This window comes from Triticum aestivum, chromosome 6B (genome assembly GCF_018294505.1).
Source record: "Triticum aestivum cultivar Chinese Spring chromosome 6B, IWGSC CS RefSeq v2.1, whole genome shotgun sequence".
NCBI classification, from domain to species: Eukaryota; Viridiplantae; Streptophyta; class Magnoliopsida; order Poales; family Poaceae; genus Triticum; species Triticum aestivum.
The window spans coordinates 714969293-714983048 of record NC_057810.1 but is presented as its reverse complement, the minus strand read 5'-3'; the positions used below and the strand labels follow the sequence as shown (position 1 = coordinate 714983048).

Sequence of the window (13756 nt, the reverse complement as noted above, 5' to 3'; positions counted from 1 at the left end):
AGTACATGTGTGAATACATAGACAAACAGAGTGTCACTAGTATGCCTCTACTTGACTAGCACGCTCGTTGAATCAAAGATGGTTAAGTTTCCTAGCCATAGACATGAGTTGTCATTTGATTAACGGGATCACATCATTAGAGAATGATGTGATTGACTTGACCCATTCCATTAGCTTAGCACTTGATCGTTTAGTATGTTGCTATTGTTTTCTTCATGACTTATACATGTTCCTATGACTATGAGATTATGCAACTCCCGAATACCGGAGGAACACTTTGTGTGCTACCAAACATCACAACGTAACTGGGTGATTATAAAGGTGCTCTACAGGTGTCTCTGATGGTGTTTATTGAGTTGGCATAGATCAAGATTAGGATTTGTCACTCCGATTGTCGGAGAGGTATCTCTGGGCCCCCTCGGTAATGCACATCACTATAAGCCTTGCAAGCAATGTGAATAATGAGTTAGTTATGAGATGATGCATTACGGAACGAGTAAACAGACTTGCCGGTAAGGACATTGAACTAGGTATTGAGATACCGACAGTCGAATCTCGGGCAAGTAACATACCGATGACAAAGGGAACAACGTATGTTGTTATGCGGTTTGACCAATAAAGATCTTCGTAGAATATGTGGGGGCCAATATGAGCATCCATGTTCCGCTATTGGTTATTGACCGGAGACATGTCTCGGTCATGTCTACATAGTTCTCGAACCTGTAGGGTCCTCACGCTTAAAGTTCATTGACGATCGGTATTATGAGTTTATGTCTTTTGGTGTACAGAAGGTTGTTCGGAGTCTCGGATGAGATCAGGGACATGACGAGGAGTCTCGAAATGTTCGATACGTGAAGATCGATATATTGGAAGGCTATATTCAGACATAGGAAATGTTCTGAGTGGTTCGGGTATTTATCGGAGTACCGGAGAGTCACGGGAATTCGCCGGGGAGTATATGGGCCTCATTGGGGTTTAAGGGAAAGAGAGAGGGGCTTCCTAGGGCAGGCCGCGCGGCCCCCCAAGGCCTAGTCCAAATTGGACTAGGGGGAGGGGCGGTGCCCCCTCCTTCCTTCTCTCCTACTCCTACTACTTGGAAGGGGGGAATCCTACTCCCGGTGGGAGTAGGACTCCCCAGGGCGCACCATAGTAGAGGGCTGGCCCTCCCCCTCCTCCACTCCTTTATATACGGGGGAGGGGGGCACCCCATAGACACACAAGTTGATCATTGATCTCTTAGCCATGTGCGGTGCCCCCCTCCACCATAATCCACCTCGGTCATATCGTTGCGGTGCTTAGGCAAAGCTCTGCGTCAATAGCTTCATCATCATCATCATCACGCCGTCGTGCTGACGAAACTCTCCCTAGACACTCTGCTAGATCGTGAGTTCGTGGGACGTCACCGAGCCGAACGTGTGCAGATCGTGGAGGTGTCGTGCTTTCAGTACTAAGATCGGTCGGATCGTGAAGACGTACGACTACATCAACCACGTTGTCATAACGCTTCCGCTTACGGTCTACGAGGGTACGTGGACAACACTCTCCCCTCTCGTTGCTATGCATCACCATGATCTTGCGTGTGCGTAGGAAATTTTTGAAATTACCACATTCCCCAACAGTGGCATCCGAGCCAGGTTTATGCATAGATTTTGTATGCATGAGTAGAACACAAGTGAGTTGTGGGCGATACTAGTCACGCTGCTTACCAGCATGTCATAATTTAATTTGGCGGTATTGCTGGATGAAGCGGCCCAGAACGACATTACGCGTATGCTTACGCGAGAATGGTTCTACCAACGTGCTTCGCACACAGGTGGCTCGCGGGTGTCAGTTTCTCGAACTTTAGTTGAATCGAGTGTGGCTACGCCCGGTCCTTGTCAAGGTTAAAACAACACATACTTCACGAAATATCGTTGTGGTTTTGATGCGTAGGTAAGAACGGTTCTTTCTTAGCGCATAGCAGCCACGTAAAACTTGCAACAACAAAGTAGAGGACATCTAACTTGTTTTTGCAGGGCATGTTGTGATGTGATATGGTCAAAGACATGATGCTATATTTTATTGTATGAGATGATCATGTTTTGTAACGGAGTTATCGGCAACTGGCAGGAGCCATATGGTTATCGCTTTATTGTATGAAATGCAATCGCCATGTAATTGCTTTACTTTATCACTAAGCGGTAGCGATAGTCGTAGAAGCAATAGTTGGCGAGACGACAACGATGCTACGATGGAGATCAAGGTGTCGCGCTGGTGATGATGGTGATCATGACGGTGCTTTGGAGATGGAGATCAAAGGCACAAGATGATGATGGCCATATCATATCACTTCTAATGATTGCATGTGATGTTTATCTTTTATGCATCTTATTTTTCTTAGATCGACGGTAGCATTATAAGATGATCTCTCACTAAATTTCAAGGTATAAGTGTTCTCCCTGAGTATGCACCGTTGCGAAAGTTCATCGTGCCGAGACACCACGTGTCGGGTGTGATAAGCTCTAAGTTCACATACAACGGGTGCAAGCCAGCTTTGCACACGCAGAATACTCGGGTTAAACTTGACGATCCTAGCATATGCAGATATGGCCTCGGAATACTAAGACCGAAAGGTCGAGCGTGTATCATATAGTAGATATGATCAACATAGTGATGTTCATCATTGAAAACTACTCCATCTCACGTGATGACCAGACATGGTTTGGTTGATTTGGATTACGTGATCACTTAGATGATTAGAGGGATGTCTATCTAAGTGGGAGTTCTTAAGTAATATGATTAATTGAACTTTAATTTATCATAAACTTAGTCTTGATAGTATTTTGCAAATTATGTTGTAGATCAATAGCTCGCGTTATTGCTTTCCTATGTTTTTTATATATGTTCCGAGAGAAAACTAAGTTGAAAAATGATGGTAGCAATGATGCGGACTGGGTCCGTGATCTGAGGTGTATCCTCATTGCTGCACAGAAGAATTATGTCCTTGATGCACCGCTAGGTGACAGACCTATTGCAGGAGCAGATATAGACGTTATGAACGTTTGGCTAGCTCAATATAATGACTACTTGATAGTTTTGTGCATCAAGCTTTACGGCTTAGAACCGGAACTTCAAAAATGTTTTTGAAACGTCACGGAGCATATGAGATGTTCCAAGAGATGAAATTGGCATTTCAGACTCATTCCCGTGTCAAGAGATATGAGACCTCTGACAAGTACTTTGCCTAAAAGATGGAGGAGAATAGCTCAAGCGGTGAGCATATGCTCATATTGTCTGGGTACTACAATCGCTTGAATCAAGTGGGAGTTAATCTTCCAGATAAGATAGTGATTGACAGAGTTCTCTAGTTACCATCACCAAGTTACTAGAACTTCGTGATGAACTATAGTATGCAAGGGATAATGAAAACGATTCCCAAGCTCTTCGTGATGCTGAAATCGACGAAGGTAGAGATCAAAAAAGAGCATCAAGTGTTGATGATTGACAAGACCACTAGTTTCAAGAAAAGGGCAAAGGGAAAGAAAGGGAACTTCAAGTAGAATGGCAAACAAGTTGTCACTCCCGCGAAGAAGCCCAAAGCTGGACCAAAGCCTGAAACTGAGTGCTTCTACTACAAAGGAAATGGTCACTGTAAGCAGAAATGCCCTGAATATTTGGTAGATAAGAAGGATGGCAAAGTGAACAAGGGTATATTTGATATACAGATTATTGATGTGTACCTTACTAGTGTTTATAATAGCCCTTGGGTATTTGATACTTGTTCGGTTGATAAGATTAGTAACTCGAAACAGGAGTTAGAGAATAAAGAGAAACTAGTTGAGGGTGAAGTGGCGATGTATGTTGGAAGTGGTTCCAAGATTGATATGATCATCATCGCATACCCCCTATACTTTCGGGATTAGTGTTAAACCTAAATAAATATTATTTGGCGTTTGCGTTGAGCATGAATATGATTTGATCATGTTTATTGCAATACGGTTATTCATTTAAAGTCATAGAATAATTGTTGTTCTGTTTACATGAATAAAACCTTCGATGGTCATACACCCAATGAAAATAGTTTGTTGGATCTCGATCCTAGTGATACACATATTCATAATATTGATATCAAAAGATGTAAAGTTGATAACGATAGTGCAACTTATTTGTGGCACTGCCGTTTGGGTCATATCGGTGTAAACCGCATGAAGAAACTCCATAAAGATGGACTTTTGGAATCACTTAGTTATGAGTCATTTGATGCTTGCGAACCGTGCCTTTTGGGCAAGATGACTAAAACTCCGTTCTTCGGAACAATGGAATGAGCTACTGACTTGTTGGAAATAATACATACTGATGTATGCAGTCCAATGAGTGTTAATGCTCGTGGCAGGTATCGTTATTTTTTGACCTTCACTGATGATTTGAGAAGATATGGGTATATCTACTTAATGAAACACAAATCTGAAACAGTTGAAAAGTTCAAAGAATTTCAGAGTAAAGTGGAGAATCATCATAACAAGAAAATAAAATTTCTACAATCTGATCGTAGAGGAGAATATTTGAGTTACGAGTTTGGCCTTCATTTAAAAACAATGTGGAATAGTTTCACAGCTCACGCCACATGGAACACCACAGCGTAATGGTCTGTCTAAACGTCGTAACCGCACTTTATTGGATATGGTGCGATCTATGATGTATCTTACCGATTTACCACTATTGTTTTGGGGTTATGCATTAGAGACACCTGCATTCACTTTAAATAGGGCACCGTCTAAATCCGTTGAGACGGCACCTTATGAACTGTGGTTTGGCAAAAAACCAAAGTTGTCGTTTCTTAAAGTTTGGGGCTGCGATGCTTATGTGAAAAAGTTTCAACCTGATAAGCTCAAACCCAAGTCGGAGAAATGTGTCTTCATAGGATACCCAAAGGAGACTGCTGGGTACACCTTCTATCACAGATCCGAAGGCAAGACATTCGTTGCTAAGAATGGATCCTTTCTAGAGAAGGAGTTTCTCTCGAAAGAAGTGAGTGGGAGGAAAGTAGAACTTGATGAGGTAACTGTACCTACTCCCTTATTGGAAAGTAGTTCATCACAGAAATAAGTTTCTGCGGATCCCTACACCAATTAGTGAGGAAGCTGATGATAATTATCATGACACTTCAGATCAAGTTACTACCGAACCTCGTAGGTCAACCAGAATAAGATCCGCACCATAGTGGTATGGTAATCCTGTTCTGGAGGTCATACTACTTGACCATGGCGAACCTACGAACTATGAGGAAGCAATGATGAGCCCAGATTCCGCGAAATGGCTTGAGGCCATGAAATCTAAGATTGAATCCATGTATGAGAACGAAGTGTGAACTTTGGTTGACTTGCCCGATGATCGGCAAGCCATCGAGAATAAATAGATCTTCAAGGGGAAGACGGACACTGATAGTAGTGTTACTATCTACGAAGCTCAAATTGTCGCAAAAATGTTTTCGACAAGTTCAAGATGTTGACTACAATGAGATTTTCTCACTCGTATCGATGCTTAAAAGTCTGTCTGAATCATGTTAGCAATTGCCGCAATTGCCAGCATTTTAGATGGCCAGATGGGCCAGGCAGGCATCACGTCGGCCACCTGCCCGATTTATTTTTTACCCCTCAAATTTATATTTATTTTTTTGCCTATGTAAGGTTTGCATTGCACCCTATTACAAGATGAGTTCAAACAATCCCTACAAAAAGATGGCTTCAAACGAACCGGAATCACATGGGATATGGGAGAAGAGATAAAATAAAAACACCGACAAAACGCGCAAAAGGGGATAAATGAGAGGGGTCACTCCGAGGAGATGGACGTCCTCGAGTATAGTAGCAGTCGCAAAGAAACTTCCACTTGCTCTTTCGTCATTATCTGATCTATAATTGTGGAAATTTTCCACCATTTTGAAAGAAAAAAATATCTTCTTAATTTCCGTCCACCTTGCACGCTATACTCCGGCTCGGATCATATCCTTGAACACTGAGTGGGTGGACATCAGCAGGCGTTGGTGTTTCGTCCCGTTAGAGAGAGGCTTCTTGATCATGGGACGTCTCTACTATTTTCCTTTTCGTTAGTTGATCTTATCTAGGGCCTGTAACGAACACTAAGACCTGACGTAGCCCGTATCTATGGATGCAAGACGCAAGAGATTCATTCAATTATCTGGACTCCTTCGTTGACATTCATTGGTAGCACCCGTCAATGATGGAGTTTACGCCCCGCGCCTTTGTTGGAAGTCATAGATTTCTCAGACGTGCTCTTCAGGGTAAAACCCCAAGATCCGGCATTCAACACACGGAACGGGCTATAGCGGTGCTTGGGCGTGTTCCTTTTCTGGAGGCGTTGCTTTCAGAGAACCTTGCATGTGGTTCATCTATTGTCTAGGACATTGGTGGTGGTGTAGTTGTTTAGTTGTGTGTCCTTAGTTGCGTGACTCTTTTTTGTTTTTACCCTTTCTGTTTTATCTTCTCAATATCTCAATGACGCATAGCAGTCTGTGCCGCAAAAATTACACACGCCCCCGCGTCGTCTCGGCTGAGGCGGCACGGGCGGAGACTCGGTCACGCCGTCGGGCCGCCCTCCCGCCCCCCTCCTTCCTCCCCTCGCCGTCGCCGAAGGAGGCCGCCGGGCTAAGCCCAGGCGGCGGACAGCGGCGGCGGGTGCGTTTTCCTCTCGCCAGGCGGTGAGATCTCGGGATGGGAAGGCTCAATCCCCTTTTTCCGCGTCGCGCGATGGATCCGTCGGGGACTTCTGCTGCGACACCGGCGGGCCCCTGTGCCTCTTGGCAACGGCCTTCGCGGGTGGCAGCCGCGATAGCTCCGTCAGCGGGCGCCTGGCCTCCGTCCCGGCTGCTCCTTTCTGACGCGTCGGGGCGGGCACCCCCCCCCCCCCCCTTGTGGGGCGTGGTCCTTGGTCGGGCCGGTGGCGGGCTGGCCTCTTGTGGCTCCTGTTGCGCAGAGGTGGTGGGCTGCCAGATCGGCCGGATCTGGCCCGTCGGTGTCTTCTCGTCCGGCGGGGAGGTGAGGTGTGGTGGCTCTTCGATGCTGCTGGCGCGGTGGCTCCACGAGAGGTGGGCGGGTCAGCGAAGGTGCAATGCGTGAGGGTGCTGGTGGTGTTGGGTATGCTCCTGGCGAAAGCTTGCCCGCTCTTGCCGGCCAGCGGCGTCAGCGTCTGTGGGCATCGTTTAACCTCCTCGGAGGTGTCGTTGTGGAGTGCCACACCCTCTTATAGCTTTGGATCTTGCTCTTCGAGTGAAAGCCTAAGACCTGGTTTGGTCGGGCGACGGCGTCAACATCGTCGCTTCCCTCTTTGGGGCGTCGCCTTGAAGAGCTTCAGATCCTGTTTGCGCGCTTCATGGGCTGGATGCTCGTGGCATTGTGGTCGGCTGGTGTCCGTCCGGCAATGCGGATGTCGCGCGGCTTCCTGTTTTGTGGCAACGATGGCGGCTTCGGGCGGAGTCAGGTTTGCTGATGGTTCTTGATAGTTGGTCTCTTCTGGCGTGTTCGAGGAGTCGCCGCTCTGGCGCTGGCTCGGCGCAAGCCCAACGCTTTTCTCCTGTAATGCTCGTCGACAGAGTCGGAGCTGCCTGGTCGCCGGCGCGTGTGGCTGACTGTTTGGCATCGGCCGGCGCAAGCCTCGACGCTTGTTTGCGGTGAGGGCTTCTTCGGTGGTCGTTGATGGTGGAGTCGGAGTCGCCCTCGCGGAGGCGTGATGACGATGACGCCGGGCTGCAGCCTCGACGACACTTTTCTCCTCGGCAGCGTGTGTGCGTTCTTGTGTGGGTTGCCAGGTCGTCCTGTGTGCCTTGTTTCTGCGGGCCAGTTGTGACGGTTTTCGCCCAGTTTTCTGTTTATTAACTGGGCAATTCTCATCGAGCTTATTTAATGAATCGGGCCCTAAGGGACCGTGTTTCAAAAAAAAATCTCAACTAATTTTTAATATTGTGTCATTGCAGAGGCTGAATGTAATTACTATCATCTTGATATTACGGTTTTTTGAGAAAGCTGGACTCCTTTGTCTAACAGCTAGGCGTTGTTTTACAATGCTGATTAGCTTGCCAAATGCCGATTATATATGACAGCTACAGCTTATTAGTCAAGCGACCTTGTTGTCTCTAGTGTGGTACTTGTATATGATATACGTACTGTCAGCAAGATGCGTCACTGCATTGTATAGTACTCCCTCCGTCCGGAAATACTTGTCATCAAAATGAATAAAAGGGGATGTATCTAGACATATTTTAGTTATAGATACATCCTTTTTATCCATTTTGATGACAAATATTTTCGGACGGAGGAAGTAGTAAACATGTTGCAAATGGTGACAAAATTAAGCCCATCTGACGACGTCCGATGGGGATGGCCTGGACAATAACACTTTTATTCTTTTTCTTGAGAGTTGGGACAACAGTGTTTGATCTACTCCAGAAAAGCATTTAGAAACTTCCACTTGATCTTTCGACCTTATCTGGTTGGAATCAAAATACCAGAAAATCTGCTAGACATGTAAAAAGGTTCTCTAGTGGCCGGCTGCAAGTGGGGTTCTAACATAATATTCTTGCCCGCTGCAAGTGGGCGTAGAGTTAATATTGCAAGCCGATCGCTGTCTCTATTAAGCAATATGTGCTCCAGGCGGCGATACTATGCACACAGTATATGCTTATATGACATGCGAGACACACAGTATATGCCATATGAGGTGCCATAATTTGAATGAATTATGAATAAACAAAGAAAGATCTTAGATTAGAAAACCAAAAAAGAAACGCCGATCAAAGCGACCGATGAGAGATAGAAATAACCGGATCAAAGGATCGGGAAAAAAGACTCTCTAGGACACCGGTCAACACGACCGGCGGGCGAACCCTAGGTATGGGCGGCGCGGCCTCCGACGGCAGTCATGGAGGCCGACCGCCCCGAGGGTGGTGCGCAGGGCGGAAGCATTGGGAGGCGGCTAGGGTTTGGACCGGTTAGGCTGATACCATGTTAGAAGGGAATAGCGAGAGATTGATAGAATATGATGGATGTTGTATTGAGCCTTCGGACGGTTTATACAGAGTAAGGCTTGGAGGATAATAAGTCTCTAAGATGATTACAAATCATAGTCTATCATATGCAAATATATGCCTATACACTCTAACAAGCAGCAAGGGCCAAAGGATTGAGCCAAGTGGCGAGCGAGGTCTATTCTCCTTTTGACTTTTGATAAGGGCAGTGCTAGGCGCCGGCGCACCGGCCGAACCGTTCGGCGGTCGACCCCCAGCCGCCCGATGCAACGAGTCCCTGCCGTTCGATCTGCTCGTGTTGACTTCCCCCATCTCCTTCTTCCTCCCCGCGCGCAGCCCCTGTCGTCTAGATGTCCTCCCGTCCGCCGGCCACCACCCCCTCACCTGGACCTCCTCCCTCCGCCGCCCCACTCTGCTGGATGTGCTCGCCGTCGGTCGCCTTCCTCGTCGCCGCCGGTCTAGCAGGAAGCTGTCACTCCCCTTGTAGCAAAAAACGACGCCCCCTTGAAGCACGCCGACGCCCGCTGTCGTTGCGGCACCTAGCAACTGCTAGTCTTACCACACCCCGTCGTTGCAATGTCGTGCCCCCGACCGCAGCTCTCAACGCCGCCGCTCTCACCATTGGCATGCCGGTTGAAGCTTTTTATCACACCGGTTGAAGCTTTTTCCATGCCGGTTGAAGCTTTTTTCGCAGATTGAAACTTTTCATCTTGTCGATTGAAGATTTTTTCAACTACGATTGAAGCTTATTTTTAAACGCTTGCAACTTTTCTCATCTTGCAGCGCCCCGGTTGAAACTTTGTATGTCTTTCGGTTGAATCTTTTTTCACCTAAGGTTGAAGCTTTTTTCTTAACGGTTGCAGCTTTTTCAGTTGATAGTGGCTGGTTGAAGCTTCCCTTGTTGATGGTTGAAGCTTTTCTATATAGGCTTGAAGCTTTTTTGTCAATGGTTGTAACACTCGTATAGGTGGTTGTAGCTTTTTTGTCTCTGGATCCAATTTTCTACTCTTCGGTTGTAGCTTTCACCAAAGCCGGTTGTAGCTTCCGACGTTGCCGGTTATAGCACTGCCCTAGTCCCGTTTCACAGCCGCCGTTCGGTTGAAGCAAAAAATTCGAGCGCCGTCGCCGGCTGCAGAAGCCCGACAAATAAAGCTTGGAGTAGTAGCAGGGATTGGCCGTGCAGCAGCGGTGGTGAGGGCGTGCAAAACCGTGGTTCTGGTGGCGAGGTAGAGATAGAGGAGGGGGAGAGATCAAGCTAGAGGGTGCCCGCTTCCATGGCTGGGACCAAGCCATGGAGATGCAAAAAAGAAAGGAGACGGGCTGAGGAGGAAGACAACCAGAAGGGGATAAGGTGGGCCTAAGAGGGACGAGCGCGCTGGGCCACAGGATAGCTCCTTCATCGAACGCGTCGCGCGCGACCGTCGGCCGGTGCACCAGCCGTGTACTCGTGTCGTGCGTGATAATATTCTTGCAGGTGTGTACGTAACTGTGAGCGTGGTTTCTTTCTTTAAAACACCTGCAAGCAAAGCAAGTTGAGCGTCCAGCATCCAGCGTTCCAACCTCCAACTCAATTCACATGCTTCACGGCTGACACACCTCAGAGCCCGGCCGGCGGGCGGCAAAACCATGCAAGAGAGGCTGCCGTTCCATGCCATTCGGCCAAGCAAAGGTGCCCTAGCCACTCTCTCTTGGGCAAAGGTGCCTCCTCCTCCTGATTACTCACTCAGTCAGTACTGCTTCTTACATCTTATTTACTGTCAAAAACAAAAATCTCGCAAAAGGCAAAACTAATATTTTTCACGTGGGTTCTACTTCTAATATTTTTCCCCATCGGATCATGAAACCTATTAGTGTTGTTCATGAGAGCAAGCTCACAAAACCTAGTAGTATTGTTCATGACCTACTCATAAGTTTTTTTATCTCTTTGAAAACAAGATATGCAAGGTGCAGGCTTGTGTATCAATTGATGCATGCAATGACCAAACTTGCAGTAAACATAGTACGCACAATGTTTTATTCTTCATTCAAACTTTAATTTGCAGGTGACATGGCCATTAGTCAAGCGGCAAGGCTCGCCACCATGCTTATGCTACTGCCGTTGCTGCTCATTTCTTGTGGAATCGGGAGCATCCTCTGCTCATCAATGACAACAGTCCATGATAACAGCACGGACATGATCTCGCTGCTAGATTTCAAGCGGGCCATCACCAACGACTCAAGACAAGCCTTGACATCTTGGCACACCAGCGTCCCTCTTTGCAGTTGGGAGGGCGTTCACTGCAGCTCGGGGCGAGTCACAAAGCTGTACCTCAGACAACGAGGGTTGTTCGGCCGGATATCCTCCTCCCTTGGCAACCTAACGTTCCTTAGGACACTGGACCTGTCCAAAAATGGCTTCACCGGTGAGTTACCTCCTCTCAACCGTCTCCACAGACTGGAATACCTTGACTTGGGAAAGAACTCACTGCGAGGGACCATTCCAGATACTCTCACAAACTGCTCCAAGCTAAGGAGCCTAGACCTATCTGCCAACTTACTAATGGGTGAAATTCCCCTAGGTATAGGCCGCCTATCCAATCTAAGGAAAGTATGGCTTTCCTCAAATAATATCACCGGAACAATCCCACCAAGCCTAAGAAACAATAGTCAGCTTGAAGACGTCGTGCTTACTGATAATAGGTTCATGGGAATCATTCCTGATGAGATGGGAAGTTTCCCATCTCTTGTTTATTTAGGCCTTGCTGGAAATATGCTATCAGGTGGAATACCAGAAACTCTGTACAAATACAATCAGTCTTCTCTCCAATATTTATACTTATATTCCAATATGCTTGGAAAAACACTGCCATCGAACTTTGGTGACACCTTCCCAGATCTTGAACATCTCTGTTTGGACAATAACAATTTTGAAGGTCATCTCCCTGCTTCACTAGGCAATATTTCAGGGCTAAGACTGTTAAACGTTTCTTCCAACAATTTCATTGGTCAAGTTCCAGGTTCTTTTGGTAATCTTGTACAGTTAGAATACCTAATCCTTCAGCGAAATAATTTTTGGGGCTTCCTCCCAATAGAGCTTGGCGGCTTAAAGCAGCTCACCCATCTAGATATGTCTGATAATAATCTGCGAGGTGGTGTGCCATGACACGGAGTATATTGTCAAAAATAACAGTTTCGTCTCACTTGAAGGCAACATGGACTTTTTTTTTGGAGGAACACTGGATCTGCTCCCATGTCCCGCTATCTCTCGGAGAGAAGAAACACAGTATGTACTACCTGATTATTGGACTACTCATTACAATACTTAGTTGCATGTCACTCATATTCTTTGGCCTATTTTATGCTCACGAAGAAGACGTCAAGAGCAAACCTATCATTGTACTACCTGATTATTGTAATTCACAGGGTTGGGACCTTCCAAACCTTCACTTTGGCAATAAACGATCCACTGAGATGGTGGCTCTCAGTGCTCAATCAACAAAACAGATTAAAATGGGAGTTTCACATAAACAATGCTGGCCGATTGCCAACCACTCCATTGTATTGTTTACAAGCTACTAAGCTAGGCTCGTCTTGATCTTTTCATGCTAACATTTTCCGATACTAAACTTATGGAAAATTATTATTATTTTGCCGGAAATTTCAGATCTATTCATCTTCAATCATGATAGTACAAGGAACACAAGAAATAATAAAAATTTACATCCATATTCGTAGACTACCTAGGAACGACTACAAGCACTGAAGCGAGCCAAAGGCGCACTGACTTTGTTTTTGAAAAGAAGAGTCACCCCCGACCTCTACATCAGACTGATGCATGCGACCATATTACTAAGCAAAAGTACCAAAATGTTTGCGGTTCAGTACAAGCTCACATGTAGCTAAAAAGAAAAGAAGAGCAAATAAAAGTTGACAACAATTGGCGAAAATAGGTCGAGATGACTAAACGCCTATCTTCTTATTGGATTGCCATCTAAACCAGCTGTAAATACCCTGTGCTACTATCTCCCACCGGGTAAACCCATAGCCAAAAGCTCCCTGGCTTCCGCAAGAGTGAGTAACGACCACGTACGGATCCATGCAATGGCCCTGTAAATAACCTGCAAAAAATTATAAGAGTTTGTCTATTAAAAAATCATATCATTTCTCCACTTCCATATAGCCCAAAGTAATGCGCATACTCCTGTCCGAATATGTCCTGCACTGTTTGGCTCCACTCAATTTAGCCACCTCCCAAATAACATGTTAATACTATTTGGAGAGCTGACATTATAGGCTATATGAACCGTATGCCATAAAAGTTTGGCAAGAGGACAATCGAGAAAGAGGTGTTTAATAGTTTCATCAAGATCACAAAAGCAACATCGCTTACTACCCTCCCATCTTTGCTTTGCCAAGTTACCCTTAGTCCGAATCACCTCCTTGTCAACAAACCACATGAAGATTTTGATTCTTAAAGGTACTTTAATCTTCCAAATATGTAATGATTTTAGAATTGGACCAGAATCAATTAAGTCTAGATATATAGATTTCACTGAGAAAACTCCATTCATAGATAGTTTCCAGTGAATCGAATCTGGCTCATCAGAGAGGTGAATGTCCATCAGTCTCCGCATGAGATGTAGCCACGCATCCCATCGGTCTCCTACTAAGGACCTCCTGAACTGGATGCTTAGAGGAACATACTGCAATACTGTAGCAACATAAGTATCCTTACGATGTACACTATTATAAAGAGAC

At 46.0% G+C, this 13756-nt stretch overlaps 1 protein-coding gene across 1 annotated transcript; it reads left to right on the top strand.

The window, feature by feature from the left end:
• Positions 1-10573: 10573 nt before the first annotated feature.
• LOC123135116 (receptor kinase-like protein Xa21) lies at positions 10574-12440 on the top strand. Its single transcript, XM_044554221.1, has 2 exons — positions 10574-10717; positions 11062-12440. The coding sequence occupies exon 2, from the start codon at positions 11067-11069 to the stop codon at positions 12159-12161; it is 1095 nt and encodes a 364-aa protein (XP_044410156.1). The 5' UTR covers positions 10574-10717; positions 11062-11066; the 3' UTR covers positions 12162-12440.
• The last annotated feature ends 1316 nt before the right edge of the window (positions 12441-13756 follow it).

What these genes read in the sequence shown, in the direction of transcription:
- LOC123135116 (XM_044554221.1), top strand. Translation starts at nt 11,067, where the DNA reads ATGGCCATTAGTCAAGCGGCAAGGCTCGCCACCATGCTTATGCTACTG.